Below are 26,570 nucleotides of genomic sequence, written 5' to 3' on the forward strand. Positions count from 1 at the left end.
AATATTACTTTAGATGTTAACTCACTAAGTTGAAATGTTATGAGTTGAACATCAGGACTTCATTGCATCTTTTACAATTGTGTTGTAATCACGTTATTGGGGAAATAATATAAAACAGCTAATCTAAATAAAAACTCTTCTTGTGAGAAAAGGCTTTTACTAAATCACTTTTAAATATGATGTGAGTACAATTCTGAATTGTAGATGGTACTGATATGAGGTTATAAATCTTGAAGACAAGTCTGATTTCACTCCACTTGGGGGTTGCTCTTGAAGAGATATTCTGCCTGAAATACAAAACACAGAATACAACATTTGAATTTGTTTTACAAAGTCCCATTCCATAATAAATATATGTAGTCGCTGTCGGATTAAAACCTTGTAACTATTTTTGAAAACCTCAACTAACCTCAACTATTTAGCATAGCTTGATATGGAAGAAATGGCCATATTTCAATACATTTGATTTGAGGATGTCTTGGAAAAGCTTTACATATTTTGTATGAGGATTTGCGCAACAAATAATGCTGTGTATGTGGTTGTTTTTTCGCTACTTAACGTAGTTTAATGCACTACCTAGTTTAATGCACTAACTGTAATTCACTCTGGATAAGACTGTCTGCTAAATTACTGAAATATATATACATTTTATCTATAATGTGGACTCACCAGGAAATCAACAGGGTCCTGAGGCCTGGTCTTGCAGCACTCGATGAGGCCCTGGGTGAGAGTGGGCATGACGTTCTTCATCAGATAGTTTCTCAGGGGAACAGACTGGACCTCCAGGAGATCATGCTCCTGCTTCTTCACCTCCTCCAGACACTTACTCTGGAACACATACAGAAACATTAAAGTGCGACTCCACCACTTTGTTACTATCGCCAACACAACACCAGTGTCAACATATGTGAAAACGGCTTATTTCTACATTTTGTAGAAGAAAATACGAAGCTAAAAAAGTGCTACCCGATGACATCATCAAAAGTTGCAACATTTTAAAAAGAGTGATTTTCAAACACTATGAGATTCATGGTGATATGGGGAGCAAGGAAAGACCATCCCCTGGACAGAAACGTGTTGCAGGTTTTAAAAATCACAGTTGATTTGATGTCATAGAGAAGCATTTTTTAAAGACCTTTCTTTTTATCTTTTTAACCACCGATCATGGAAACATGCTGTTTTTACAAATGTAGACACTGGTTTGGTGCTGGAGATGATGAATATGAGGTTGAAAAGTGGCAGAATTGTCACACTTACAAAAAGTGTATATTTGTCACACGGATATTTTTTTGAACATACAGTAAGAGGACTGCTACTAAAAACACCATCACAGCGGCTGTATTGAATAAACTAAATATGGCAATATAGGTGTGTTGAAAAAAAAAATTGTACCTACCCCTCAATCACTTCCTTCAAGAAAGCTACAGGTAAGAGGAAGAGAGTGGGTAAGTTCTAATCTCCCTTATACCCCGCCTCTTGAACTCACCCACTCCTCCCAGCGGGCTGCTCTCTGCTGGGCCTCCTCTGTCTCCCGCCTCTCTGTGTCAGCCCTCTTCTGGGCCTCCGTTCTCAGCCGGCGGTCTGCGCTCCTCCTCTCCTCCTCCTCCAGCTCCTGGCTGGAGGGGCCGTAGTTCTTAGGCTTCCCCACTGACTTGATGATCCGCTCTGTCACCACCAGGTACTCCTGGTCGTCACTGCTGGTGATCTCTGACACCAAAATAACACAAATGAGTAGGTAGTAGTCAGTAAAATCACACTGTACTGTACCTGAATTCATAGATGAATAGTAGAATATAATTAAATAGAAAAGTACTTTATAGCCCCAACAGAAATGGACAATATGGAGATCTACTTATGACATAGTGGTATGCGTGGTACTAGTACAAGTGGTATGCCAGTGGTTCATTTCTATGGGTACACCGCCAAACTGTTCAAAAAGTTAGTTCCCTCAGTATTTACCAATGTGCTCCGGGTGAATATCTAGCTCTTCAAAGTAGTTGAGGACGGTCTCGTCATCCACATTGCTCTCCCGGAACCTGGCAAGGCGGCGCAGGAACTGCTCCTGGGAATAGGACGTTCCCTCCACCAGGCTCTCCGGGAGGTTCAGGACACGGTTCTTCAGGAACGCATCGGAGGTGTCCAGGGAGAACACAAAGTCTAGAACCGAGAGTACACAACATAAGAAAACCACTATAATCTCCAGTGGGGAGACGCAATCTCTAACGCAATATTTTGGTTCTGGGTTTTTCCGAGATGAGAAAAGCACTGAAGATATAGTGTTCTGAAAGATCTCAAAAGACAGTGACAGCTCTGTAACTACTATGAAATAATGATGACCACTGTGTCTGGGACTACTTGGCCTGGTATTCACGTTCATCGTGTAATGAACAAAAAGGCAAACATATGTGTTTCCCAGCTTGGACAGACCTGGAATGATCTTCTTGTTGAATGGAGGGATCTTTGACCTCATATCCTCTGGCTCATCATCATCAGCTAAACAAACAATACAGATTTTGGTAAGTGAGCTGAAACTATAAATATGTGTCCCAAATATCACCCTATTCCCTATATAGTGCACTACTTTTGACTAGAGCCCACAGGGAATACATTTCTTGGTCAAAAGTAGTGCACTATATAGGGAATAAGGTGCTATTGGGCCGCCGCCATTGTAACATACTTCCAGTAGTGAGGATACATCTCTGTCTCACCATAGAACAGGTCCTTGGCCTGTTCATATGTCTTGGGAAAGCTGTCCAGGACAAAACCCTGGTTCCTGCACAGCTTTGACTTCAGCTTGTCTCTCATGATCCTGATCACATACGGGTCATCCAGTCGACCTTGGAGAATAGAACAGGATAGAACAGACAGAGAAAACATGTATTGCGCTGACTATATCATCTTGTTTTAGGAAAGGAATATGGCCAAAACAACAAATTGCATCATTCTGTACCTCCATTTTGATCCATGTTCTCCTTCAAAGTCTCCAGGAGTTCTGATGAGGTGGCAAAATCCTCTGCCTCAGTCTCTCCGTCCTCCATCCTAATGATAGACTCCTGGAATGAAGGAGAGTTAGCCTCTGCAGCATGGATCTCATTTAAAAGGCATACATTGGTATGGTGCACCTGGATCGTTAGGTTGCCTTCCAAATGGCACCTTATTCCCTTTATAGTGCACTATTTTTGACCAGAGGCCTATGGGCTCTGGCCCAAAGTAGTTCACACCATAGGGAACAGAGTAGCATTTGGGACACAGCCCTGGTTTGTTAGTCTTTGTCTGCTGGATGGAAACTGACCAGGTGTGCAAGGGTCTCAGTGATGGTTTCCTTGAGTCTGATGTGGTGCAGTTTGTAGTGTTTACAGATCCTCTCTGCTACTGTGCTCTTTCCCACCGCTGGAGGGCCCATGATACACACTCGGATGGGCTAGGGAAAAGACCACATTTACTATACCAAGAGTAATTTACAGTACATACCACATAACTTATTCAGTCAAACGCAATGTGGTTTTACATTAAATCATTTCAGCAACCCACACTCGGAATTTAGTCTGATCTAGTTGAAATATACACACCGTCATGCAACAATATACACCCGTTCAATACAAGAGTGCCTTTGTTTAATCTTAAATGATAGTATGGGCTGCTAGCCTGCTACAGCTGCTGTCAAACTTACCAGCAAGCCCCTGGTTTGCTTGTATTCCTCCACAACACGGTCAATGTTGTCTATGAGACCAGACTCACACACCCAGTGGATGTTGAAGTTCTCTTTCAGGTAGACAGCCTCAATCCGAAGGTTGACAAAAAGAGCATCGATGTCCATTTGCTGAGGAACAATAAAAAAAAAAGGACCAGATTTAATGATTTGCTTCTTGAATAAATATAATGATGAACAGTAGACCATGGTAATAAAACTCCCATTTAAACCTTGTATTTACCTTACATTCTATGTGAAGCATATTGTAACGTCTGAATCAAAACTATTATGAATAAAGTTTGATTTGATCTTTGTACGTACTCTCAAATCCCGAGTGAGAAAAGCATCCTCTTTTGGCACTCTCTTGGTCTTTCCTGGCCCCACCACATAGGCTATTGTCTGGTGATGAAAAAATAAGAATTCAAATAATCCTTAAAGCACTTTTTTGGGATGATTGAACATATAGAGTCGAATTTCCAATGATCAAACATATTTGCTTTAACTACCTTTACAATGTCATCGATAGTGGTCTTGGAATCATCCACAGCGACTAAGTAATGTGGTTTTGGCTTATGGTCAATTACATTCTGGATCACACTTCAGGAGAGAGAAAAAGTGTCTGATTAATAGATACAGTGCCTAGTGAAAGTCTACACATCCCTTGCACAGTCTTCACATTCTGCTGCCTTAAAATGACATCTAAAAAGGGATTAGATTGGATTTTCCCCCCCCTACTGTCTATACAACCTACTCCACATTTTCCAAGTGAAAGAAAGTTATAGAACAGAAGAAAGTTAGTGCAACATATGTCCATTGTATTTGTCAAAATTGCTCAAGCTCTGTAAATTTGGTTGAGAATAATTGACGGACAGCAATATTCAAACCTTGTCTCTGATTTGCAACCCAGGAACACTCAACACCTCTAGGAAAGCCATTCTAGTGTGTCTTTGGCATGAAAATGTATGTAATTGTCTCGCGGAAAAATAAAACTCTATCCCAGGGATAAGTTTTCAAAAGACCAAAGCGGGTTTTCCTTTAACTTTTTACCTGGGCTTTGCTCCTGTCACATTCATTTTAAACCTGACCAACTCCCCAATCCCTGCCGATAACAAGCATACTCATAACATGATGCTGCGACCACAATACTTGAAAATACAGAGGGTTTCACTCTGTGTTGTGTTCTATTGAATTTGACCCAAACCTGTAGTTTTTAATTCAGGCCAAAAAGTGAATGTCTTTGTCTTGTTGTCTTGCAGTATTAGTTAACTGCCTTGTTGCGGTTAAGAATGGATGATTTGGAGTGGATTTTTTTGGAACACAGGCTTCCTTCTTTTCAGTAATGTGGAGTGAATGCAATGTTGTTTATCCCTTTGTATTGTCAAGTATTGTGGTGGCAGCATTAGGGCTGTGGTGGTCATGAAATTTTGTCAGCCGGTGATTGTCATGCAAATAACTGCCGGTCTCACGGTAATTGATCGTTAATTAACATAAACACATTTAGCGTCTCCTGGCTTCCACGCATAGCCTACAAGTCACTGATGCAGACATCTACATTTAAAGAAATCTGATACATCAATTTAATATAGCCTATACCATCACAATAAATCCATTATTTATTTTAGACAGGTCTAAAGAAACATGATATGAAGAAAATGTAGTCTATATCAGAAGAACAGAATAGCATACGCTGAGTTGTCCTTATGTTAGGTCCTGATCTGGCTATGCCAAATTGGCTACACTAGTTCATTTAGCAGACAAGATTTGCTCAGAATTCCGTGGCATTATTTGATTGTATGAAGAATACAATTGATCATAGTTGAATAAAATAGAAACTATATTTTTTCCAAACAATTTGAGGGAGTGCCCACATGCGGCTATTTTGTGTTGAGCGGTTAACAAAGAAACAGGTCTTCCTATATGCTTAATTTAGAGTTATTTATGCAACTGTAGTTCTGATACAAACGTTGGGCTATATGTTCTGATTTTTAATACATTCTAAGGCTGCATTATGCGACTCTAATGATGATTTGAAAAAAGTTGCATGAAAGGCATGAGCTCTGCTTTGTTTATTGCATAGGCTGCACACACTTCATCAGTCTATCATTTACAATTTGACAAGGACTTGATAATGCCTTAAATTTCCCGGTGGCATCCTCTTTGTGTGGCCATAATGCCCCCTAAAAAAATAGATTCCCTTTGTGGACATTGTGCCCTTGGGCTGAATATAATAATTATAATTCCCTTTTTCCGGCTGCGTGCTCCGAAGCATCTCTCACTCACATGGCTCTCTCAGTTATCTCAATTCTTATTAGCCAATGCCCGTCACATGATCGGGTCTTTCTCACAGGCTACAAGTGAAGACAAACACATCGGGGACGCAACTGCACACGTCCTTATTGAATTCCGAGGCCCATATTGAAGATGATGGAAGAACTGTCTACATTAACTTTTCGTCAGCCAACAAGATGAGTAGGCTTAACGAACAGCAAAAGCACTAGTCTATGTCAATCTGCTCTCCCCCATAATACAAAAGTTGACCTATTCTATTCTGTGAGAGAAATAAATATTCCAAACATAGTCTGGGACAGTTGTGGGATTCGATAGATTCCAAATTAATACAACCACTAGCTTCAAAAAAACTTTTAAAAGCTTAGCTTAAAATGCTGACAAACTATTAGGCTAATTCTTCACATTATAAGCGCAGCAATGCGACACGGCAGTAGGCTGTAAGCGCAAACGTTCCAAAATGCAATCAATTAGTGATTGCAAATGCGTTATGCATGTAATGCTTTTATTATAAAGGTGCATTTGTATTGTGAAAACCATCAGACTATTCTTGATTTCATCTTGTCTTTACATATACTAAATCATATATGTGAGAATTTGTTTTGATTTGGAATGGACCATTATCATGCACCTGTCTCAAAACAGGAGCAATGGGAAAAAAAATACATGTCATCTATGCACTTAAATAGTGAATGGAGGACGCTATTCCCCCGTGGTTCCTTTTCATGCCTGTTGTAAAGAGAAGCAATGTGCTTAATATTAGGAAAGTTGAGAAATATAGTACGGTTAACCTATAGAAAGCTGATGGCCATCAAAACTCTGCATAGTCTATAGAAATGTTGCCCAACATGAGCTTATGGGCTCTCATGAAGTGTTTGATTCAATTTTCGATTATATTTGCATTGATGTCAAAGTGATTAGAGGGACAATAGAGTGTTGAGTACCAGGCAGTTAGAAAATTCGGTAGGTTACTAATGACCATCCGCAGCATCAGAGCTTGGAGAAGCCTAATTACTGTGAATAAACGGTCACGTGGAATTTGACTGCCGTTACGACTCGTGACCGCCGGTGTGGCGGTAATACGGTCACCATAACAGCCCTAGGCAGCATCATGTTACAGGTATGCTTGTCACCGGCAGGGACTGGGGAGTTTGTTAGGATCAAAATAAATAGAAAAGGAGCGAAGCCCAGGTAAAAAGTCTTCTGAAAACCCTGAAACAATTTCACACATTTTAATGCCAAAGACACACAAGAATGCCTTTCCAAGAGGTGTTGAGTGCTCCTGAATGATCCAGTCTCCATCCTGACTTAAATCTGCTTAAAAAATCAGAGACAAGGTTTGAAAATTGCTGTCCATCAATGATTCCCAACCAAGTTTACTGAGCTTGAGCAATTTTGACAAAAACAATGGATATACTATATGTTGCCCTAAGAGTTGTGCAAGGTTGGTAGAATCTTATAATTTTTTTTTTTTACAGCTGTAATGACTGCCAAAGGTGCTTCCGCCTAGTATTAACTCTGGGGTGTGAAGACATACGCAATCAATACATTCAAATTTCTGTATTTCTTAGTAATTTGGGAAATGTTACATCATTTTTCTTTCACTTTGAAAATGTGGAGTAGGTTGTATTAATCAATTTATTTTATTAAACTAGGCAAGTCAGTTAAGAACAAATTCTTATTTACAATAACGGCCTACCCCGGCCAAACTCGGACGTCACTGGGCCAATTGTGCGCCGCCCTATGGGACTCCCAATCATAGCCGGATGTGATACAGCCCGTAATCGAACCAGGGACTGTAGTAACGCCTCTTGCACTGAGATGCAGTGTCTTAGACCGTAGAAATCAATAGGGGGAGACATCTAATTTAATCCTTTTTGAGATTTAATTTTATTAAAGCAGCAAAATGTGAAGACCATGCAAGGGGTGTGTAGGCTTTCACTAGCGACTGTACATGACAGAGCTTTTGCTTTATAAAGACAGGCCTATTTCATGTTTTGAAGGAAAATAAGAATAGGACTCACCCTGCAAGGTCATTGATGTGAATAGTAGGAATGACATTGGTGCCTTCTCCAAAGATAGGGACTTTGGGCAAGTCTCCCAACCAAGATGTCTAATGAAAAAGGAACCACACAAGACAACTTACATTGAATGATCCCTTATACAAATATACACAGAGTATACCAAATATGAGGAACACCCTCCCCCCTTTTGCCCTCAGAACAGCCTCAATTCATCAGGGCATGGATGACTCTACAAGGTGTCGATAGCATTCCACAGGGATGCTGGCCCATGTTGACTCCAATGCTTCCCACAGTTGTGTCAAGTTGGCTGGGTGTCCTTTGGGTGGTGGGCCAATCTTGATACACCACAGGAAACTGTTGAGCATGAAAAACCCAGCAGTGCTGCAGTTCTTGACATAAACCAGTGCACCTGGCACCTACTACCATACCCCGTTCAAAGGCACTTACATCTTTTGTCTTGCCCATTCATCCACTGAAGGGCACACATACACAATCCATGTCTCAAGTGTCTCAATGCTTAAAAATCTTTTTTTTACCTGTCTCCTCCCCTTCATCTACACTGATTGAGGTGGATTTAACAAGTGACATCAATAAGAGATCATAGCTTTCACCTGTCATGGAAAGAGCAGGTGTTCTTAATGTTTTGTACACTCAGTGTAGGTAACAATAATCAATCAATGTTATGCTCTACCTTGAAGAAGAAGTGGAAGACTTGCTCTCCCATTCCATACTGAACTCCTGAGGCCACTACGTATGTGGAGAGCAATGAACTTTTCTATAGCGAAAGAAAAACATTGGAATGAGCAGGTTGAAAATAATGTTATGTATTGGCACTGAACAGTAATGCCTACACAATTTTAATAACACAATAAACTGACAAAGAATATGCAGATGAACCGTTTTGCCCATTTTGACCACAAGTTTTTCAACGTTGATATGCTCTTTGAAGTTGGGATGGGCTCTTCTTCTCCTGTAGTCTTCCTCAGTGAATGGAATCTCAGGGTCATCCTGAAAATGTAACGGCAAACATCATACATTCAAAAAAACTTCCAGTGAACAAGTCTGGGTTGAAACAGTTAAAGCTATTGATTACAAGTGAATACTCTATCATACAATACTTTGTAAACACACGTGGATCATTTTAGATATTGTAGCGAGTTCGGGGGTGGCTCTAACCGGGACTTGAACACAGGTCCAGCGACTGTCAACCCAACACCATAGCCGTTACGCTAAGAGATCCGAAACCTCTTGACAAGGTCGCTAGGTGTTGGCTAGCCTGGGTACCAGTCTCTTTAGCTAACATTCAACTCCTTGCCACTCCTCATTGCCAAAGAGACTGGCCTTTCAGCAATCTCAACGTTCAATATGCAGCCAGATTTACGGCGCAGTTCCTGATTGGTAGTTGGAAACAACATTAAAAACTTCTTATGGCTGCAATCCCGGTAACGGGATCGATATGACAACAGCCAGTGAAAGTGCAGGGCACCAAATTCAAACAACAGAAATCATTAAAATTCCTCAAACATACATGTGTTTTATACCATTTTAAAGGTAATCTTGTTGTTAATCCCACCAAAGTGTCCGATTTCAAATAGAATTTTCAGCGAAAGCACCACAAACGATTATGTTAGGTCACCGCCAAATCACAGACAAACACAGTCATTTTTCCAGCCAAAGATAGGGGTCACAAAAAGCACAAATAGAGATAAAATTAATCACTAACCTTTGATGATCTTCATCAGATGACACTCATAGGACTTCATGTTACACAATACATGTATGTTTTGTTTGATAAAGTTCATATTTATATAAAAAAATCGGAGTTTACATTGGCGTGTTACGTTCACTAGTTCCAAAAACATCCAGTGATTTTGCATAGCCACATCGATTCAACAGAAATACTCATCATAAATGTAGATGATAATACAAGTTATACACATGGAATTATAGATATACCTCTCCTTAATGCAACCGCTGTGTCAGATTTCAAAAAAACTTTACGGAAAAAGCAAACCATGCAATAATCTGAGACGGCGCTCAGAACAATAGTCAAATTAGCCGCCATGTTGGAGTCAACAGAAACCAGAAATTACATGATAAATATTCCCTTACCTTTGATGATCTTCATCAGAATGCACTCCCAGGAATCCCAGGTCCACAATAAATGCTTGATTTGTTCGATAATGTCCGTTATTTATGTCCAATTAGCTACTTTTGTTAGCGCGTTTGGTAAACAATTCCAAAGTCACGAAGCGCGTTCCCTAAAAGCTGAAACATGTCAAACGATGTATTGAATCAATCTTTAGAATGTTGTTAACATTAATCTTGAATAACGTTCCAACCGGAGAATTACATTGACTTCAGATGAGCCATGAGATCCCTCTCATGGCAGACCTGACTAATTCCCCTCTCATTCGGCAACCCTTCACAGTAGAGGCATCAGACAAAGTTCAACAGACTGTTGACATCTAGTAGAAGCCATAGGAAGTGCAAACTCATTCATATCTCGCTGTGATTTCAATGGGATTTTGGTTGAAAATCGACCAGCCTCAGAATTTCCACTTCCTGTTTGGATTTTTCTCTCAGGTTTTTGCCTGCCATATGAGTTCTGTTATACTCACAGACATAATTCAAACAGTTTTAGAAACTTCAGAGTGTTTTCTATCCAATACTAATAATAATATGCATATATTAGCAACTATGACTGAGGAGCAGGCAGTTTACTCTGGGCACCTCTGTGCACCTTTCATCCAAGCTACTCAATACTGCCCCTGCAGCCACAAGAAGTTAATATTTTCCATGACAACGTTCTGGAACGTGCATGGAGTGCGTACAAATTTGGCGCAATATAAAATACACATTTTACGTACAACAAACAATACCGTTACGACCTGCTGCAGTAATTCCCTTTGTGAGAAGGCAGTGCTAACGCAAGATCATGTTGTTCAAAGTGGCTAGAGAGGACTCCGTAATGAGAGAGAAATATATTAGCCTACAAGATTCAATCGAGTAACGTTTTCTTCAGTTGCATCCCATAAATGTGAGGAAAGAAATGCAAAACAGACACCTTTCGTCATTCCTCGCACACATGCTGATCATAAGGACTTGCTTAGATTTTGACAATTTGCTAAGCTAATTTCAGATACATTATTTGTCCCTCCTCTCTTATTAAGAAATGGAGTCCAGAAATGCTACTTTAGGAAACATTCTGAATAGACTTAGAGTGAATTAGCAAACTCACACACACACATCCTAAAAGGACCCACCAATCAAAACCACCAGCGCACCTCAAACACACACAAATCACATTTGTCCTTCCTAAAAACATATTAAAAACCCAGGCTCACCTTCAAAATCTTGGCTGTAGTCCATCAGAAAGTAGGCCTAGGCTACATTATAGCATAATGCTAAAATAATATTGCCTATCAAATGAATTGACAAGGAAAGTTTGAAGGGGGAGAGAGACAACTATAGTATTACCAGAGACGTTGGTAATGTAATTATTATCCACGTATGTGACTTACTCCAGAGAAAGATTAGCACGGGATTCATTTTTCAAAACTGCTCCATGTAATTCTTCATTTTTGTCATTCATTTGAGTCTGACGGAAGCCTGGAGGTTTTTATTCTAGGCGTGAAGACATTTCAACATTATGTCTCGACGATAAAAGGCTACAATGATCACTCGTGCTTGGCTGCCAAACGTATAGGTGTCCCCATAGGTCAAATATTAAAATTGAGGAAATGTTAAAGTAATTATTTTAGTGATCCACGTTAGACGTCCCTCCTAATGAAAAGGCTCCCCATCCTGCTGATGTGAGCTGATGGACAGTGCACTTGCACTTGATATGCGTATATGGATGAGAAAGTAAACTTGCCATTCCCAAAAATCAGCTCACTGGGGAATGGGGATTCCATGCTTTGCGATCCGCTGCCTACGTCAACAACCCAACAGCCAGGGTTTCATTAAATAGGCCTAGGCACACTACTTTTTTATTGCACATTTAATTAATGCGATGCTCAACTTCTATTCATTGGCACAAAGCGTGTGTCAGGGCTTGCATAGCACAGAAGGGGGTGCCTAAATTCCCTGTAGTAGGATTAGGTTAGGCCTAATATATAGGCTAGCATACGAATGGTGGATTAATAGCCCAGCCTATGAATTAAGTTCTATTTTACACATCTCTGTCTTGCCTGTTCCCTTCTTGTGCAAATCAAATCAAAATTAATTTGTCACATGCGCCGAATACAAGTGTAGACCTGACCGTGAAATGCTTACTTACAAGCCCGTAACCAACAGTGCAGTTCAAGAAGAGTTAAGAAAATATTTACCAATTAAACTAAAGTAAAAAAAAGTAACACAATAACATAACAATACTGAGGCTATATACAAGGGGTACCGGTACCGAGTCAGTGTGCGGGGGTACATATTAGAGGTAATTTGTAGACGTAGGTAGGGGTGAAGTGACTATGCATAGATAATAAACAGCGAGTAGCAGCATTGTACAAAACAAATGGGGGGGGGGGTGTCAATGTAATAGTCCGGTGGCCATATTATTAATTGTTCTGCAGTCTTATGGCTTGGGGGTAGAAGCTGTTAAGGAGCCTTTTGGTCCTTGACTTGGCGCTCCGGGTACCGCTTGCTGTGTGGTAACAGAGAAAACAGTCTATGACTTGGGTGACTGGAGTCTCTGACAATTTTATGGGCTTTCCTCTGACTCCGCCTATTATATAGGCCTGTTCGGCCCCCCTTTTCCTGTAGTCCACGATCAGCTCCTTTGTCTTGCTCACATTGAGGGAGAGGTTGTTGTCCTGGCACCACACTGCCAGTTCTCTGACCTCCTCCCTATAGGCTGTCTCATCCTTGTCGGTGATCAGGCCTACCACTGTTGTGTCGTCAACAAACTTAATGATGGTGTTGGAGTCGTGTTTGGCCACGCAGTCTTGGGTGACCAGGAAGTACAGGAGGGGACTAAGTACACACCCCTGAGGGGCCCAAGGGTTGAGGATCAGCGTGGCAGACGTGTTGTTGCCTACATCTCCGCTGGCATCTCCACTGGCCTCTCTCTCTTCCATCCTCTGTATTCCTCTTATAGCTCTCGAACCAGTAGCCTAGCCCAATGCATGTCCCAAACGTAGCAATGTACAGTAGTTTGGTTATTAAGTTTTGATATTTTGAGCAATATTTTATTATTGAGGAAAGAAGCACCTTGCTCTTGCTTGCTGGATATAAAATAGGCTCAGTATTCACAATGAACTGCTGGGGAATCCTCTGCTTTCCCCGCGTCCAGTGTTTATGTTTACAATGAAATGCCCAATGTTAGAATGTTTCCAATCAAATTGATGAATTAAGTTAGAGAGTTTTCCTATTAGTCTAATGTTCATTAACATTGACATTGAATGATAGCTTTGAGGGTTATCGAATCAGAATCAAATCCTCTGATTTCCTCAAGCTCATTAATGATAGAATGTTAATATTTGAAGATTGCCAAAAGGACAGTCTCTTTGGCAATGACAAGGAGTAGCAAGGAGTGGAACGTTAGCTAAAGAGACTGCTACTTAGGCTAGGTGTTGGCATAAGGTCGCTACAGTAAAGTGGAAGTGAATCCTGGCCCACTCACCGCATCGACAGGCTTGCTGAGAGCCCAGGTCATTACAGTTGATATGAGGATGAACATCTTCGGCTGACTGAACCTGGCCATCTCAGCATGAAGGGCTGGTGAAAGAACAGTGAACTGTGAAGTAGGCATTGATTTCTAGGGTCATGCAATGCAGACATTTCAATTTAATCAATGGTGTGTTATGCAATGTGTTATAATTCCCAGACCAACACAGAGAGTTAGTTCCTGAGGCCCCAGACCCGGGTGTCCCGGGTGGCGCAGTGGTCTAGAGCACTGCATCGCAGTGCTAGCTGCGCCACCAGAGTCTCTGGGTTCGCGCCCAGGCTCTGTCGCAGCCGGCCGCGACCGGGAGGTCCGTGGGGCGACGCACAATTGGCTTAGCGTCGTCCGGGTCCGGGTTAGGGAGGGTTTGGCCGGTAGGGATATATGGATATTGTAAAGTGCAAAGTGTGTAAAGTGTAAAGTGGATATTGTAAAGTGGTTGTTCCACTGGATATCATAAGGTGAATGCACCAATTTGTAAGTCGCTCTGGATAAGAGCGTCTGCTAAATGACTTAAATGTAAATGTAAATAGTGTTGTAGTGGTGTGTGTGCGTTTGTATTAATAATCAGAGTCAATGAGAGACAAACAGTAGCCTACCTGAGATTGCCCAAGAGGCCTCGTCCATCTGGTCAGCATCCTCAGTGATGTTGTAAATTATGATATCACACTCCATCAGGCGCTCCAGGAGTTCTTCCCTTTTCAGTTGCTGAAATCATTGAAACACATAGCATAGGACTTGTTTAGGTAACACTTAAGGTTCGTTTCCTTCTTTGATAAGATGCAGAGCATGTGAAAATGAAATTTTGCTTCACATATTAGGCTAATGTTACTCACAAAATATTCATCCAACACATAACTTGGTCTTCTTTCGTTTTTGTTTGCAATAGTTCCGACAATTTTAAAGGTTCCGTCTTTGACTTTTGGATGCTCATCTTTGGATAGCCTCTCTTCCCCTTCCTCCACCTCTGGCTCGTCAGTTTCCACCAGGGACGCCCCCACTACACAGGCAGACAAGAACTGCACACAGCAGAGAGACATTTTAAGCAGGTATGGTTCTGGTCAACCCAGTCTAACCCATTGCTGTAGCAACTTTCTTTTAGATAGCTACGCATACAACCGACACATATTTGATTGGATAGCAACGGTGAAGCACACAGCTAGGCTAACGTTAGCTGGCTAGCAATGGATGAGACACACGGTTTAGTTCCAAGTCGTAGCTTCATTTTTATTTACACAATATGTCAGTTTCAGAAAGCCCAACCTTTGCGATACATTTCGAGGCATAGGAGTCAACGTTGTTGATAAAAATATGCTTGGTGTGATGAATAATCTTCTCAACTTCTTCCTCAGCCATCTTGCGCTCAGATGTTGACTGGGCGTCTCTCCCGTTACTTAGCAACAACCGTTCAAGGGGTATCGTTTGCCCAATGTTTGACACAAACTTAACAAATATGCACAAAAGAAAGAGTCCGTTTCAAAATACGCCTTCTCTTTATTGTAAAGAGTATTAATTGTCATACTTTTTTTTTTTTAAATCTATATTTACAGTCATTAGGCAATGATTATTTTATCAGTGGAAAGACAAAAGGCTTAACAGAAAAGTAATTCCATCACAGTAATTCTCAGATCCAAACTGTTGAGTAATTTCAGCATATTTCTGGGGAAATACTAGGGATAACAATCTTTAAAGCTAAGGCTTGCACTTAAGATGGTGGATAAATGAAGAGGTCTTACTAACAGGTAGCCTAGCAATTCAAAATCGTTGGGCCAGTAACCAAAAGGTCATTGGTATGAACCCCAGAGCAGACTAGGGTGAATAGTCTGTTGATAAGACTGTTAAATGTTGTAACTATTACTCAGGCAGTTGACAAAAAAAAAAATATGGTCACAGTTCTGGTCTAAGCGGTGGCTATCCCATAGAAACCGATGCAATAGCAACTGGGTCTGGTCTACTTAGTTCATTGACTGTATAGGAGCCAGTGAGATATCTCGCTCCCTCTTCAGTCACTGCTTGCACACACAAAATAACAATAGAAAGTATGGATATTTGTGCCAGTGTTTGATTGTTAATGAAATAGCACTGAATCCAAATTAATCCTTTAAAAAATATTTGTGTAAATAAAAAAAAACACCACTCATTTTACACACAATCACATTTAAGGGATCATAGATGCATAATTTTGCTAATAAATTAATGACCAAGGTTTATTCACCACAAACACACAGAAAAATTATCATTTTGCTTCCACAGCAAAGTTGTCAAACTGTACAAGTTCAAATGAGTGTGTTCCTATGGCAGCCCAGCCATTCTTTGGTCCCAATACCACAGCATCCTTCCATAGTGGATATCCATTCAGCAACCCTGTGGCATACTCCCCCTGAAAAATAATAATAATAGTTTTCTATTTAGTATAGCTAATGTACCCATAGGCAGACAATATGTCACCCTACAAAGGTCGAAGTCATTTAAATGAAAAACAAAATTGAAAGAGATGCATTTTGATGATGAACATGAGGTTTCTCTGGAAATAGTTGGTGTACCGTTTCAGAGATTGAAGTTGTAAACATACCTCGACTGTGAGGGTTAACGTGTGCCAGCCATACGCTCTCGTTCCAGACAGACCCTCTGCCAGTACAGTCTTGCCAACTGTGGAGTAATAAGACTTGGCATATTGATTTTCCTCAACACCTTGTGCTTTAAAATGATACATAATTTACTGATAAGCAGGAATGTTTAAAACTCAGGTAAACATTATGGCGCCGTTTCCCCAGACAAGTCATGGACTAAAGTTACTTCAAAGGAGATTATCCTTTGACCATGGTTTTCAGTCCTGGATGAGGCTTAATCTGTGTTCGGGAAACTAGCCTTTAATGTGTATGTCTACGATTGAAATACTGACCTAGGTCATTGGTGACTTTGTAGGAGCCATCTGCAAACACCCAGAAGAAGACTCCCTTGGCGCTGCGGACAGACTGCCCTCCTTTGTCCACTCTGGCTGCGACAAACACTCCTCCAGTCTTCACCGTCTCCATGAAGACATCACACATCACTGTCAGGTTCTGCCTGGAAAACATACAGTATACAACATTACAAAATACACACAGTAAAATGCCCACTTTCTTGACCCGAACCGTTTTCCTTACCAGGGTAATATTACTATCATTGTGGATTTGAGCAGAGGAGTCTAAGGCCTATTGCTGAAACACTACTGTACATACACAATACAAAGTGTACATACACAATACATTACAAAGTGTACACTTCGACCCTCCAGGATAAGGGTTGGCGTCGGCCCTGACCCCTACCCTCTCACCATTTATAGTCTCCAATGATGCTGATGGTCTGGTCAGCATCTGTTGCCCAGGTAACAGGCCTCTGTGTGACCACCTGGCGCAAAGTGAAGACATGAGGACCAGGGTCCGTCAGGTTAATGTAATACTCAAACACCCCCGTCTGGTCAGCAAAGTCTGGGGCCTCAGAGAAGGAAGGGTTGGCTGCAGAGAGAGTGAAAAGAGAAGGAGAAAGGCAGCAAGCAAGACAGACAAAAGCATTTAATTAATCGTTTAAACTATAATTAGAATTTCCGGATCATTTGCAGGTTGTTTTTGGCAGATAGTGACATTTCTAGCTTGAAAATGCTCTTACCAACATTAAAGTCATCCTTGTATACTTTAGGGAATGGGCCAGAGGCGGGTGGATCAGAGGAAGTCCCTTTCTGCCCAGTGGATATGGTGGTTAAAGTGTAAACCTCATCAACATCCAGGCTCAAGGTGAACGAACCATCATAAATCTACCAGAGAGGGAGGGAGCATGAAACTCATGACAATGTAGTAAATAAAATAAAAATAAAAATGCCCACATCAAAACATCTTCAACCTAAAATCATAAAACCTCAATAAAAAGTTAGTGAGGAGATGTGAAATGTCATGGGGGAGTAATATCACTTTGTATACCACTCACTCTAAAAACAAGATCCAAAGACAGTGTCAACCTGTCAGATATCTTGTCATAATCTTTTAGAGGCTGGCGTGCCCTATTGCAGAGCTATTTCTGTCAGAGGAGTACGTTTACCTTTAAGGGGCTCAATTTCTTGAAGAAGAACGGCTTTTTAGTCTTGAAGTCAAACTTTGACTGCCACACCTGTAGTTCCTTGATCGAAGCCTAGGACAGAGAAACACGTAGTCAGTCAAAGTAGCCTCTCAATCATTAAGTGGGTAGAAAAGTCTCAGGGGGTCGCGACAGTACTCACAAAAGATCCCTTGAGTTGGAATGATACATTCTGGGCTGTGACATTGAAGGGCAGGAGTGGAGGTCTGATGCACACAGAATGATCATGAGTCTGAACAGAATAAAAATAAAATGTATAAACTAAGGTGATAGCCCAGTAGTCAGATATCTTTGTGTTTATGTGATAAGAAATAGTAAAGTTGCTTGAAGCGCAAACCACTCTGGCTACACCATCCTTGCATCAGCAGAAAGCTAAGTAGAAGTGAGCTGCTAGCTCACGAGACTTCCTTTTGCTTTTCTAAAGCTTAGATTGTAGGCTCCGGAGAGAGCAGAGCTTAAATTTGAAAGAGAAAGTCAACAATGTCCTCTTCAGGTTTCCATTTCAGTCAAAAGCAGACTTAAAAAGTTAAGCGTCAGAGATTTTAAAAAAGGGCTTTACTATAATTGTTTATTCAAAAGTAGAAAAGTGTTCATAGCACAGTGTACAATCAACAATAGGATTAAGCCTTTAACTCACATTATACAGCATTACTCAGAATAAAGATCCTGGTTAACAGGCATAATGTATAGGAAGATAAATACTGACCATGGTTTCTATTACAACAGTGAGGTTTCCTTTACTGTCTGTCAGGGCAACATAACTTCCCCCGTGTACCAGATGCCCAACAGTTTGCAGATAGGTCCATCCTGGCTGGCTAAACTGGGTGGTGTGGGCTAGGAGATAAAATTACCTCATGTAAATCAATGAAATTATTAGTCCTTTTTACATTAGCACTTGTCACATACTTGTCTAAAACATGTCGGTGAGCTTTGTACTGTAGCAGGATATGGCCGCTAATGTCACCACATCACATGTGAGCTGGCAAAACTTTTGGGGAAGCAGTAATAAACCACTCAAAACAGTGACACGGTAATCAAACATTATTGTGCTAATCTGTAGCTAGCATGCAAGTTAACCGTACCAATAATGAAACAATAATGTTAGGGTGAACTATCCATTTAAGTGCTGTGGGTTACCAGTTATCCAGATGGGCGATTCCACCACATAGTTCCCAGTCCAGGGCTCCTCTGCGGTCATTAGGCCATCTCTCCCAAAGGGAAGGTCCTCATAGTAACTGGCTACCAGGTTCCAGGATATGGTGCTGAAACAATAACACAGATATTTCACTGACCACTCTTTTACAAAAAAGGACAACAGGTAACCCTTTTAATGGCTGACTACTTTTGACCAGGTTCCATAGGTTCCGGTCATAATTTTAATCAAACCTTTATTTAACTAGGCAAGTCAGTTAAGAACAAATTCTTATTTACAATGACGGACTACACCGGCCAAATCTGGACGACGCTGGGCCAATTGTGATACAGCCTGGATTCGAACCAGGGTGTCTGTAGTGACGCCTCTAGCACTGAGATGCAGTGCCTTAGACCGCTGCGCCACTCGGGAGCAATGTAGGGAACAGGGTGCCATTTGGGACGCGGCCCATACCTACCATTATATGAGTGAGGGTTGCGTGTTTTGGACGCTGATCTATCAGATTCTTATAGCTGCACCGTGTCTCAGGTTACCAACTGGAAGTCACCTGCCCAATGGGGCAACCTTAGAGCCCAACAGATCAGTTCACTTACCCCGGGCATTAAGGCAATCCTTAAGGTCAATCTCTGTGTTGATCATAGTACTACCCTCTCACCCTTCCAATACTACAGCTGATTTTAGTAGTCTTGTTTAAAATCAGCCCAATCTCACATCCTGTTGTGAAATGAAAAGTGAGCACAGGAGTCAGTCTGGTTCCACGAGGCTATGATTTTAGTAGAAATCAGTAACTACGACAGTTAGCTACATACGCAGTCATGAGTCCGTTGACATAGTTCTGGTTGAGGATCCGGGCCCAGCAGCCTCCTCCCACCTCATCGTTAAAGGTGCTGTAGTCTTCAGACGACCATAGCTTTTTCTGGGTCTTCAGGGCCTCCATCACTGTGGTGGTGCCTGGGTAGTGGGCCCTGTCAGGCCACACAAATGGAATTATAAAAAGTGATGAACACCAAGGCACACTTAAAAGAATAAGCACGGTGTGTGCAGACGGTAGTTCTGAGGAATAACTTCTAAATAGATGGGAGAAGCGCATGCAGTAAATTGAACAGAGGTGGTCTCTTGTAATACAGTAGAAACCCAGAAACAAAGTAGAAACTCAGAAACAAAGTAGAAACTCTCCTACCCTATCACGTCTACTGCGTCGGCCAGCTCTTGATCGACACACAATGAATAGGTTATGGGCTGCCAAAGGTTATCACTGGCTATGATTCTGACCCTCTCCAAACCACTCTTATCCAGAGTGTACCGCAGCAGCTAACCAGTGACAGTCAGAAAGAGAGGCGAGTGAAAAGGTGATCCTGTATTGAAGAACCAGTCAGGACAATTGACTACATTGCCCTTTTACTTTAACATGTGCCAATGTCAAGCAATAAACGTAGCTTGCATACTAGAGTGTGCACATTCTCTATTAGTATGGAATCAACTCCTGATATTGCTGTGGTTTGAGACTGTCATAAATATATGCACTACATAAGATTATTCAGATATGCAGAAGAATAATGAAGAATTTATTTGAATTGGTACTGGTGTACTGAAAATCACTTAGTGATACTTCGGGATTATGGCAATGAAGCCCTTTATCTACTTCCCCAGAGTCAGATGAAATCATGGATAACATTTGTATGTCTCTGCATCCAGTATGAAGGAAGTTAAAGGTAATTTTGCAAGCCAATGCTAACTAGTGTTAGCGCAATGACTGGAAGTCTACATAGACTTCCAGTCATTGGGCTAACGCCAGTTAGCAACTTCCTTCAAACTGCACGCAGAGACATAAAATAGTATCCACGAGTTCATCTGACTCTAGGGAAGTAATCCTGAAGTATCACCTCAAACAAAATTTAAATTGATCAGGAGTTGACTAATTGTGTTAAGACATCTCTCTTCTGACCGCTCAGGCATTAAAAGAAAAGAAAACAGCCACCAACCTTCAGCTTTGTCTGACAACAGCGCAATCAAAGTTACGAAAGGTGGCACGCAGACTTCCTTATTGCGTGCCAAGTGTTCTAGAATCGTAGAGTGGTATAACTCGTGACAGACGCAAACATACCAGATCCAGGGAACTGAAAGGCGAGACACACCCATGGAGAACCCATACTCTATTACAGTAAACCCCCGTGTGTTCAGTTCCTCATTCACCTTGACTGGCATCTGGGTTTAATGATACCACGTTCTTTAACTTTATACTTTAGTGCAAAAGCATCTGAGAGCATGTTTGTTTAGCATGATCATTGCATTTCTAGACCCACAGAATGCTATTGACTACACCTGTGACATTAGTCAGCTTCGTGTGAGAAATACCATGCCATGGAGGAAACAGAGTGATTTGCTGTGAGCCGGAGTTGCAAAGGCTGTTTTGTGTCACTTCAGTGCAAGCTGTGGTCCATGTTGTCCCTTACTTACCCTACTACCTCAACAGCGTCGTTGAGGTACGGGTCTACACCCATGGCATTGGAAACATCCCAGTTGCCGTCTGCTGCGATGATGCCCACACCGGTTAGGCCAACTTTATCCAATGTGTCTCGGAGCGCCTTAGTAACAAATGATATGCTCTCAGATGCAAACAGGTGATCTTGATCGGATTTGGATGAACAATTGTCTGTCTCTCTCTGCCAATAGCCCTAAATCACAGGAGGCTGCTGAGGTGAGGACAGTTCAGAATAATAACTGGAATGGAGTCACTGGAATGTATCAACCACATGGAAACCATGTGTTGGATACCAGTCCTTTGATACCATTCCATCCATTACGATGAGCCCATCCTCCCCAACTTAGGTGCCATTGGTAACAAATTAACTAATGGCTGCAACAGTAAAAACCAAATGTTGGTGGCAGTTTTTTTGTCATCTTTTTCTTCTAAGACATTTCACATTGTGTAATGGTAATGGCTGGTAAAATATGTCATGTTTTCTGTTCAACACCAACCTTGATGTACTTGCTGTCGAAGTTCCGTTCATTCCAAATCTATATAGGTATAAAAACATCAACAGCAGAACTTTAAACAGGTGGGTAGAGTAAGTGAATACATCATGTCTGTACCCAATTATAATATTGTCAATACACAAAAATGAATTGAATACACACCCCAACATAACCAATATCCAGGTCATGGTACTGTTTGGCTCCTAAGACCCACGACACCACGTAGGATGCAGTTATATCAGGGAAGTCATACGGCCAGTTCTTCCCATGTCCAACCCAACCCGGGAAGGCCCATGGCAAGCCTGCAGTTACAAAAGAAAACATGAACAGAGACTATTGTTAGAGAGACCACACCTGACGCTTACCTGTCGAATCGTCGCAGATATTTCCAACCGTCTTGAGTTCTAGTTTGATACAGGGATGAAAGGGTACGGCGGCAATGAAAGGTGTCTACTGCTCCTTCAGCCTCACCTATGAGCGTGATGTTGGGGTTCCTCTTCTTGGCTTCTCTCATCAGCCACCATTCATAGCCTCGGAAGAAGTTCTCATCGTTTTCATAGTGCATGTGAGAGGGTTCCGTTCCATCTAGGTGGAAAAACAGAATTGACATGTAGTCTTCAGCTAACATTACATTCGTAACTCAAAGCCACTCTCGGCCTGTGTCATACTTGATAAACACAAAGAATGCTTCCTAAATGGCACCGTAATCCCAAAATAGTCTTGGTCAAAGTAGTGCACCATAAAGAACATTTTCCACATTTACCTGTGGTTTGGGCATCACCTCCAATCTCCACTTTCAGGATGTGTAGAGAAGCCCCAAAGTTTGGCTACAGACAGCAAATAAAAGTTACATACTGTTATGGATCGCACACCAAGATAAGATTACTGGCTGGCTACCTTGCATGAAATGAGATGAGGAATTCAGAATGTATACAGATAAGAATGTATACAGTTGTAGCAGCTACCTTGAAGAGGTAGTCCAATATCTGGCTTCGGTAGGGTTCTGCATAATTGACAAGTAGACGAGATGTTGCCTAAAACGAACAGGGAAAGGTGGCAGAAAAGTGACAAAACGATTTAGATTGCAACGCACTCGTTTCATTGATTGGTTCACAGTACAGCCGAACCAGGAAGTAGCTACTAGCCTAGTATTAGCAGCTAGGATAAGTTACTTACCCCTCCACCACTCAAACCACCAATGCCGTCAAACGTTCTTCCTAATCCAACTTTATCATCCAAAACGTAGCTCTCGGCAATACAGAGATCAAAACACAAACTAAAACACAATGCGATAGCAAAAGATACTTTATAAATCATCCTGACCAATGTTTGCAAAAAGTCTGACTGCACTGTCAACGCTGCAAACTCACGAGTTATTATATAACCACGCCCATGTTTAGATCACGTGACAGTCACGAGTTACATGATTTCGAATTGCTATATTTTCTTACAATGATGAGACTGGGTATAAATACCCCCCCTTTTATCTGTGTTTATATATATATATATATATGATATAATTTTCCTTGTTTCAGGTCAACATCATTAACAAATTGTACATAGTATGTAGATATATTTTAATTCCAAAAAGAAACAAGGTAACATAAAACATAACATAACCAGCAAACACCAAAACAAGAACATAGAAAAAATTATAATTATACATTCTCTTTCTTAATTTTTCATTACTTTAATATATTTTTTAAATTCATTTCATTACCATTATCATTTTTTATTTTCTTTACATAGCATTAATACATTGACTGTCGCTAAATGTGTGGATGTAGTGTGTAATATACCACTACCAGAGTATAGAGGCCTATAGAATAATATATTTATTTTTTACAAAAAAGCATCCGCAGTCCAGTTGATCCATAAATTCATACAATTTTTATATTTACACTTTTTATGGTATCTGCAAGATTAGGGAAAAGAGATGGCAAAAAGGGATCCCATATTGTATAGAAATCTCCTTCCTTATTCCTAAATATTACACTCATTTTCTCCGGTGGTAACACTTTAAAGATCTCACGATACCACAGATTTATTGTTGGTGGCTGGTCTTTTATCCAGTTAAGGAGAATGGATTTGCGGGCCACAAAGAGTTTTTTTTTTAAAGAAGAGTTAGCTGTGCTAAGTTAAGTGAGAGCCTGACGACACACAGTAGAAATAGCCATGGGTCCATTCTTATAGGACATATGAACAGCTCCTTTTTGACATTTTCCCAGAAATGTTTTATTAATGGGTAAATCCAAAACAGATGGCCATGAGTGCCTTTTTCCTTCTTATACTTAGAACAACTATCAGAGAATTCTGCTTTCATTTTACTTTGCACAATCTTATATTGCATCATGTGGTTGTATCACTGGTGACTGTATCATCGGGACTAGTTCTTATTATACCTCAGTGGGATACTCACGCCACGAAAACATTAACTTCCTCCCCGGGTTATTGCGCACAGCGCCTATGATGCTGCGTTTATAACCATAATCAAGTGGAAAGGTGGTAATTACCTGCTGTAAAGTCATAACTTGTTGGATGTATTCACGTTGATGTTCTCCGTTTTGCTCTATGACTCGTCTGAAGGTAACCGGTTACCAGGCCGGAAAAAATTATGGAAGTGAATGGGGCATTTCCATGTCAAAGGTATACAGATTATTCCGAGGTAAAATTATAATTATAAATCCAACGCTCAGATATAGGACAGACACTTCAAAACATACTTCCTTTTGCATTATTTTTGGACTATCTGTTTTTCCATGTATGATCTATTCAATGCGTTTCTATGGTATAGGCCAAATGCAATGTTTCATCAAATGTTTGTTTTTTTGGGCCACCGAAATGTTCCTAATTATTGGACATAAATGACTGTAAAAACACCAGCAACTCAGCTACAAGTGATTTTAATTTGGAAAATCTGTTCCAAATTATTCCCATGCATAATAGAGAGATATGTGTAAGCAAGGTTTGAAATTATTATGTTTTAGTCAAATATTATCTGTTTGGGCTGCCTTAGGGCCAGATTTCCCAAACGACATAGCTGATTCAAATAATCAAAGCTTCAAGATGAGTTGGTTATTTGAATCAGCTGTGTAGTGCTCGGGCATGTCAAAAACCAAAACATTTTAGTGCACCCGGGGGATGGAGACATAACATGCTTAGTGCTTCTCCAGAAAGTGACATTGCAGGCTACAGAAGCTCAGTGCTGCCCCCTCTCATTGAGTAACTCAAGTTGAAGGCCGATCGGGGTACAATTAGCAACTAACTTATCATTAAACTTCTTCTGTGTGCAATTTTAAAATAATTGGTTCAAGGACATACATCTGGTGTATTAGAAGAGGTTATTGGTACCATGACGGTCTTGTAAATACAATTTTTATTTACACTAAGATTGACCACGAAGATTGCTATTTTTAATTCACTATAATGGGGGATCCTGTTTTCCGCTAACAATGCCTGCAGTACTGCGGTCAGCCTTGAACTTCCTTGGTTTCAATGAAAGGGGGCAGTCGTTCTCCACTGGAGAAGTCGGAGCTCAGGAATAATAGAGTTTCCCACTAGTAATTACCAGTTGGAGGGCAACTAGTGGATTTTCCCCAGTCGTATGTGGTAAATACCACCTTTGCACTTGGTTATGAATGCAGCATTAGCCTGGGATATCAAAGATTCAATGTTGGCCTTAATAGGAGTCACCATAGAATTCTATGGGAGTGATCTACTTAGTAAAGTATTTTTCATCATTTAATTTTAGCGAATCACACAACTGCACGGTGTGTGGAGGAAGGTGTGGGAGATGATTGATCTAAAATCTCTGATGAAATGGTTCGTCCAAATAATGGTCCAAAAATGAATGCACTTTTTTGCCCCCATCAGCTGACACCTATGACATACACTACCGTTCAAAATGTTGAGGTCCTCTGTCCAGTGTCTGTGTTCTTTTGCCCATCTTAATCTTTTATTTTAATTTTATGAAAGTACTTTGTTTCTGGACATTTTGACCCTGTAATCGAACCCACAAATGCTGATGCTCCAGATACTCAACTAGTCTAAAGAAGGCCAGTTTTATTGCTTCTTTAATCAGGACAACAACTTTCAGCTGTGCTAACATAATTGCAAAAGGGTTTTCTAATGATCAATTAGCCTTTTAAAATGATAAACTTGGATTAGCTAACACAACGTGTCATTGGAACACAAGAGTGATGGTTGCTGATAATGGGCCTCTGTACGCCTATGTAGATATTCCATTAAAAATCTGCCGTTTCCAGCTACAATAGTCATTTACAACATTAACAATCTCTACACTGTATTTCTGATCAATTTGATGTTATTTTAATGGACAAAAAATGGCTTTTCTTTCAAAAACAAGGACACTTCTAAGTCACCCCAAACTTTTGACCGGCAGTGTACACTAGGTCAAAATTGAAAACAGGGAGATTTGATTGGTTGAAATGGGAAACGTCACTATCGTGGGGAAACTTAAAGGCAGACAAAAAGATGGGAAGAGGACTCCTTTGAAATATTCAGCTGAAGACTAAACAACATAACTTTAGCTTGATGAAGAGTGAGCATGAAGTAGCATTGGAAAGTTGTTGATATACCTCTCTGTTCATTTGCAGTCAGAGGATGTGCTTTTTGACAGGTGAGTGTTGAAAATGCTAGCTAACGTTA

General features: G+C 40.8%; 2 protein-coding genes across 3 annotated transcripts; both read right to left on the minus strand.

The window, feature by feature from the left end:
- Positions 1 to 248: 248 nt before the first annotated feature.
- Positions 249 to 15,044, minus strand: ak7b (adenylate kinase 7b). Its single transcript, XM_039009813.1, has 18 exons — positions 14,927 to 15,044; positions 14,500 to 14,682; positions 14,263 to 14,371; positions 13,622 to 13,716; positions 8,899 to 9,009; positions 8,693 to 8,776; positions 8,002 to 8,090; positions 4,198 to 4,288; positions 4,013 to 4,090; positions 3,671 to 3,820; positions 3,293 to 3,421; positions 2,951 to 3,053; positions 2,709 to 2,837; positions 2,428 to 2,493; positions 1,960 to 2,157; positions 1,487 to 1,707; positions 670 to 828; positions 249 to 287 (listed from the first exon to the last, which is right to left on the minus strand). Exons 1-18 carry the CDS (start codon positions 15,017 to 15,019, stop codon positions 249 to 251), a joined length of 2,127 nt encoding a protein of 708 aa, XP_038865741.1. The 5' UTR covers positions 15,020 to 15,044.
- An 89-nt stretch (positions 15,045 to 15,133) lies between these two features.
- galcb (galactosylceramidase b) lies at positions 15,134 to 23,283 on the minus strand. Of its 2 annotated transcripts, none has more exons than XM_039009810.1 (17): positions 23,079 to 23,283; positions 22,868 to 22,936; positions 22,666 to 22,729; positions 22,374 to 22,487; positions 22,065 to 22,204; positions 21,906 to 21,944; positions 20,107 to 20,237; positions 19,736 to 19,891; positions 18,911 to 19,035; positions 18,480 to 18,607; positions 17,916 to 18,005; positions 17,738 to 17,827; positions 17,312 to 17,456; positions 16,980 to 17,160; positions 16,566 to 16,729; positions 16,236 to 16,312; positions 15,134 to 16,043 (listed from the first exon to the last, which is right to left on the minus strand). In XM_039009810.1, the coding sequence occupies exons 1-17, from the start codon at positions 23,217 to 23,219 to the stop codon at positions 15,900 to 15,902; spliced, it is 1,998 nt and encodes a 665-aa protein (XP_038865738.1). In that variant the 5' UTR covers positions 23,220 to 23,283; the 3' UTR covers positions 15,134 to 15,899. The 2 variants fall into 2 exon arrangements, with proteins under 2 accessions (XP_038865738.1, XP_038865739.1); XM_039009811.1 differs by lacking the exon at positions 20,107 to 20,237 and adding an exon at positions 21,384 to 21,511.
- Between the last annotated feature and the right edge of the window lie 3,287 nt (positions 23,284 to 26,570).

This window comes from Salvelinus namaycush, chromosome 15 (assembly GCF_016432855.1).
Source record: "Salvelinus namaycush isolate Seneca chromosome 15, SaNama_1.0, whole genome shotgun sequence".
NCBI lineage: Eukaryota > Metazoa > Chordata > Actinopteri > Salmoniformes > Salmonidae > Salvelinus > Salvelinus namaycush.